We start from the raw sequence: 6,000 nt of genomic DNA, 5'->3' as shown, positions 1-6,000 counted from the left end.
TAACCCTAACCCTGCCCTGACCAGTATGGCTCAGTGGATAGAGCGTCGGCCTGCGGACTCAAGGGTCCCAGGTTCGATTCTGGTCAAGGGCATGTACCTTAGTTGCGGGCACATCTCCAGTAGGGGGTGTGCAGGAGGCAGCTGATCGATGTTTCTCTCTCATCAATGTTTCTAACTCTTTATCCACCCCACCCCCCGCCTCTCTGTAAAAAATCAATAAAATATATTAAAAAAAAACCCTAACCCGAACCCTAACCCTAAAACCCTAACCCTAACCCTAAAACCATAACCCTAACCCTAACCCTAACCCTAACCAGGTAACCCTAACCCTAACCCTAACCACAACTCTAACCACCCTAACCCTAACCACCCTAACCCTAACCCTAAAACCCTAACCCCAACCCTAAAACCCTAACCCTGAACCTAACTCCAACCCCAAAACCCTAACCCTAAACAACCCTACCCCTACCCCTACCCCTATCAACTCTACCCCTACCCCTACCAACCCTAACCCTAACCCTAAAACCCTAACCCCACCCCAACCCCAACCCTAACCCTAACCCTAACCCAGGGCTCAGCAGATCAAAGGTCTGAGGTGAGAGAAAGCATGGTGGGCGCTGGAAACAACTGCCGGTAATTACATCTAGAGAAGTACAGAGAAATGTCTGGACCTAACCCTGACCCTGACCCTAACCCTAACCCTAAAACCCTAACCCTAACCCTAAAACCCTAACCCTAAAACCCTAACCCTAACCCTAAAACCCTAACCCTAACCCTGGGAGGATGTGGCTGGAGAAGATAGAAGGGCCTGAAGATCCTTCAAAGATAGTTTAGACTTTATGCTGGGACCAGAAGTGATCCACTTAAAGGGTTTTAAGCAGAGGAATGGTGTGATGACGTCTGGGTTTTAGAAAGATTACTTTGACAGCTGTGTGAAGAATGGGCTGAAGGGGGTAAGATTTGTGACAAGATCATTAAAGCCAATGCTACCTTTTAGGAGAGATGCTGATGGCCTGCATCAGGATAGAAATAGTAAGTATAATGAGAAGGAGATTGAATCGATCTACATTTCCAGAATAGACTCTAAGGGACTTGACAACTATTTTTTCTAGGAGGGGTGAGGAAGGAGTCCAAAGGGACACACGGGTTTCTGGCTTTGACTGCCGGGTGCAGTGCAGACTGCTGGCAAAGACAGAATAGACTCCTGTGATGAAAACCAGAGTGGACCCAAATCAGGAGGCCTGGGTTTCGGCCTCGGCTTCAGCACTAACTCAGTCTCTCTGGGTTTGCACTTCATTGTAAAATGAAGGCACCACACCAGGGATCTTTATGCTCCCTTCCTGTCTTTGTGGTGTGCCATCTTTCACTTCAGTGAGAAAGTGTGAAACCAGATGCAGAAATATCAAGATTCTCATTTCATAGAACCTGAGAATTCAGGGTAAAAGGAATTTAAAAGGTTGAGCCCAACCTTTCATATATTTGAATTCCTTCGGAACAAACCTGTCAGGAGCTTGTTCAACCTCTGCTTGAACACATCAGCATGGAGAATTCCTTATCTCCTAGTGCAGCCCATTCAATATTTACAGTTTTAAAACATCCTGATACTAAGCCAAAATCTCCCCCTCAGAATAGCTCCATCTTTGGTGAAAAAAATACTATATTTTGGTTTTTTAAGACCTAAAATCAAGTCCTGGCTTTGCCGTTTAGGAGAAAGGCATTACCTCAAAGCCTCAGTTTCCCCACCTGTAAGAGGATTTTTATAAAAGGAGTACTATATCTGAAAAGAATCCAACATATTCTTTCCTTCAAAGGCTTTCTATAGCTATGGCATAAGGGGCTCCGTCAGCAGCCATGGGCCTTATGTTGCTGTCCATGCTCCAATCCACAATCCTCATTAGATGCCTGTGTCAGGGCCATGGTATTATTCAGCCTGGTGTCACGCTTCATTTTATCTCTAAGGCATGCACTCTCTTCAGGGCATCGATTGTTGTCACACAAGAGCCTGCTGATGGCACGTCCTTGAGATGTACAAAACAGGCGAGCACACTAGGAAGTCAGCTCCTTGGAGATGATCTTTCTCCCTCCAGACTGTCTATAATGATTATGACCTCCTGGAGCAAGACAGCCTGGGTTCAGAGTCCAGCTCTGTCCTTTACTAGCTGTGTAACCTCTGCAGTTATTTACTTCTCTGAACTTCAATTGCTTTAATCAAATGAAGAGAATAGTACCTGCTTCATAGGGTGGTTGTGAGGGTTAAATGAGTTAACTCATATACAGGCTTAAACCCTACCGGGCACACATTAAAGTGCATTAAACCAGCCCTGGCCGATGTGGCTCAGTTGATTGGAGCTTGTCCTGTGCACCGAAAGGTCATGGATTCCATTCCTGGTCAGGCCATATACCTAGATTGTGGGTTCGTTCCCCACTTGGGGTGCACACAGGAGGCAACTGATCGACGTTTTTCTCTCACATTGATGTTTCTCTTGTTCTCCCTTCCTCTCTCTAAAATCAATTAAAAAATTTTCAAATACATAAATAAAATAGTACATTAAACCAAAAGTCAATCATGCCTGAATTCAAATGCTAACTCTACTTCTGATCTTGCCATTATTTTAATTAGATTTCCAAGTACCAAATACGATCAAGACTGGTCACATATTCAGATTCTATCAAGCATTATTAACACACTGTTTGCGGGTAGTTTTTATTGCGCGGTAACAGGTGGTGCGGGCCATTTTTGCTAATTTTTTGCGCAAATGGCAACGTTCAGTAAAATTACGATAACTTTAGTTTTACATATTTTTTTCAATGAAACTTTTTGTGATTTACTATAAAATGTATACTGAATTATTTTTCTTAGAATCGCACTGAATGTGTGGTGAGGCAGAGAATTGTGTGAAGGGATGACTACGCAGTTGAATAGATTACCATTATACCTGGAAGTACATACATAATTCACCATTGTATGTGTTAGAGACCCAAATTTTGTCCTTTGGAATTCGTATATCTGCATGTTAGCATCCCTTTAGAGCAATAAAAAAGTATAAAAATAAACGTATTTATACGTTACCCGCATTCTACCGCTAGTCTATAAAAAACGTATTAACCCATGCTCTACTACCAGTCAACGTAAAACGTATAAAGAAGTTTCCCGCATACAATGTGTTAATTAATCCCATCTAGTAATCCTTAAGGTATCATTATCTGTATTTCACAGATTAGGAAACGGGAATCGAGGGCTGAGGATTTGAAGGCTCTTGTACTTCCCCTGTGGTGGTGCAGCTCAGGTCTTTGGAATCAAGTGGGATCTGAATGAATAAAGCTTTACTAGTTACTGTAGTTTTCCTACCAGTGACTTAACCTCTTAAGTGTCACCTGGCTGTTGTGAGGATTATATGACAGGTAAAGAACATGGTACAGGCCCTTACCCATTAACTTCTCTGGAGGACTTACTGTTCTTACACCCAACTGCACCTTTAACTCACATGCAATTCCAACACTGGAGTCATCAGAGATGTACTGGGAAGTGGCTTTATTTCTTACGCTGGATCCTGCTTTCCCATGATCCCATTTCTCTTCTAAAATACAGTCCTTTTATTTTATTTTGGGTCTAAGGATAATGGCAGACAAGATCAAGAATCCCCTTCAAGGATGGAAATGATTCATTGTTCAGCTGTTCATTCAGTCCTTGGCCCAGCTATTGCCTGAGTTATGGAAGGAGCCTCTCAGGCAGATAATGATGTTGAAGGCCATTCAGGAACTGTCTATGGTGAAAAAGTACAGCTGTGGAAGCTGCTCTGGAGTTGGCCCCGCAGACTATTGCTTTAAGAAAAAAGATTATGACTCATAACTGGTTCTTTGGAGGTGGCTAGAAAATTGGATCTTTGTTTCACACCCGAGGAATAGAAGCATATGGAGAAAATGTTGAACCTAAACCACACAAATTTCTTTAAGGTCCAGTTGGGTGGTTTCTCAACTTTATTATAGGGAGGGATGGGGGTGAGTAGGAAGGTTTTTGTTTTCTTAATGCAAAATAATTTATCTGTGTCTGATACCAGGTGAGACTCTAAGGGTCACTTGTTTCTCCTTATGCCAATACGCCATTTCCAGGTGAAGTCCTCCTGGCTCTGGCTCACTCTGATCCCGAAGAAGGGCCTTCAAGGCTATAAAGACTGCTTGTGACTCAGCGCCTTGTGGGCTTGGGCATTATGTAAACTTTTACAGGCTTGCTGAAGGGGATGGTGCCCTCAATGCTGGTTTCCGCCTGGGCCGATATCTCGCCCCCCTCCATCCAGGGGGATTTTGGAATGCGCGAATTGGAGTTGTAGGCCAACAGCAGCCTCACTTCCACCTGGCATGGTTCTGGAATAAAAGACACAAGAAATCTTCTATGACTGGGCATGGCTAGAACTAGGGTGAAATGTCATATAAAAGCAACATCAAAGATGGAAGCAGTAGGGTTTCAAGAACACTTCTTCATCTGTCCACATCCCTCCCTTCCCTCCACCAAACAAACACTTTCCCAGCCTACATCCTGTGAGGCTGACCCTCAGCCTGCTTCTTTGCCACCACCTTCTGCTCAGGCCTCTGTAGGCTCCCACCACAGCTGCTGAGGATCAGAGCAAGCTACAAAGCTTCCGTAGAGGGCTTCCAGCCTCCAGACAGAGGCCCACAAGGGCGCATGTGGCCGATTCTCATGCCCAGATAACCAAGCTCTTCCTGCGCAGCTGACCTCAGGCTGCAGGGCTGCGTGCACCCCACACTCCACTGTATCAGTAGAGAGGAGGCCTCTGTTAGGCAATGGTTCTGACAAAAACCATTCTCCCCATGAATAGGAACATGTTTTAGGGACCTAGAATCATTTCATTAAACCTTCTGTCCTTTATGATGTGACACTCCGATACTGAACTGGTGCATGCAGGTGGAAGGCCCCAGTGAAAGACCTCCCTCAAGTTGCTGACCATTTGGCTGAGGAGACAGAGACAGCTGCACAGAGCACAGTACATGCTCTAATAGGGTCTGTAAGAAGCGCTGGGCAGGGAGCCCAGGACTGCTCTGTGCTAAGCACATAACCTCAAGAATTCTCACCCTGCCACACCATGAAATAAACTGTCATAATCCCAAAAAAGTTCTAAGGCTCTGAGAGGTTCTAAGTGACTGCCCATACCCACACCTGGTCTGGGCAGTGACAGAATTTGGGCCCAGCTCAAACACTGAAGCAATTAATGTTTCTACTACCATGTGGCTTCAATAAAGAAGGGGGAGAGGATTTCACAAAAACGTAAGGGCAAGTTCAAAGGCTAGGAACAGCATGGGCTTGGGATGTCTTTCTTAATTTTGTATCTGGAGCAAAAAGTACAAGTGTTAGAGATGAGCCGAGGCTCAGAAGTTCATTTGGCAGGAATGACGGCTGGATGGATCTAAATGAACAGGGCAGAGGTCCCCGGACTTCTCAATGCCCCCCAAAACTCTTCCTAACTTCTCCCTGGAAATGAAAGCAGAGACTGAACTGCCATCTTCCAGGAAAGGCTTACAGGCAGCCAGAGCAACCTCGCCAAGCCCAGAGACTGAGCATCAGCACTGACCAGCGTTCATGTGGTGAGACACGCCCACATAATTATACCAGCCTTGAGTGTATCTGATGAAACCAGCATTACTCTCTGGTACCAGACCCAGTATCAGCTCCCCACTATGTTTTCCTCTTTTGTCCCCACTATGTTTTCCTCTGTTGCCAACCACTGACCAGAACCCAGCGTTGGCTCACAGCACTTTCAAGAGCCAAACCCTGATAAGGTCAGAGGACAAACTCCACCTGGTCATTATGCCTTCGCTTAAGACTAGGGTAAGAATGACAATTCAAGTCACTGCCATCAGAAGAGGGAAAGGAGAGAAAAGAAGAGGGAGGAGACTGGGAGAAAGAGACAAAAGATCATCTGTGACAAATCATGCCACCTACTTGTCATATTCTGGAAGAATCTCTCTCTTATGAGGTATCATTCT

General features: G+C 45.0%; 1 protein-coding gene across 2 annotated transcripts in view; it reads right to left on the bottom strand.

Annotated features, from left to right (window-relative positions):
* Nucleotides 1–3,517: 3,517 nt before the first annotated feature.
* Nucleotides 3,518–6,000, bottom strand: part of INTS4 (integrator complex subunit 4) — a 92,367-nt gene continuing 89,884 nt past the window's right edge. For both annotated transcript variants that reach the window (XM_036324863.1, XM_036324864.1), the window contains one exon: nt 3,518–4,362. In XM_036324863.1, the coding sequence (XP_036180756.1) occupies nt 4,184–4,362 (179 nt within the window). In that variant the 3' untranslated portion in view covers nt 3,518–4,183. The remainder of the gene's footprint in view (nt 4,363–6,000) is intronic.

This window comes from Myotis myotis, unplaced genomic scaffold, assembly GCF_014108235.1.
Source record: "Myotis myotis isolate mMyoMyo1 unplaced genomic scaffold, mMyoMyo1.p scaffold_m19_p_10, whole genome shotgun sequence".
Lineage (NCBI taxonomy): Eukaryota > Metazoa > Chordata > Mammalia > Chiroptera > Vespertilionidae > Myotis > Myotis myotis.
The sequence above is the reverse complement of the archived record's forward strand: the minus strand, read 5'-3'. Positions and strand labels throughout refer to the sequence as shown.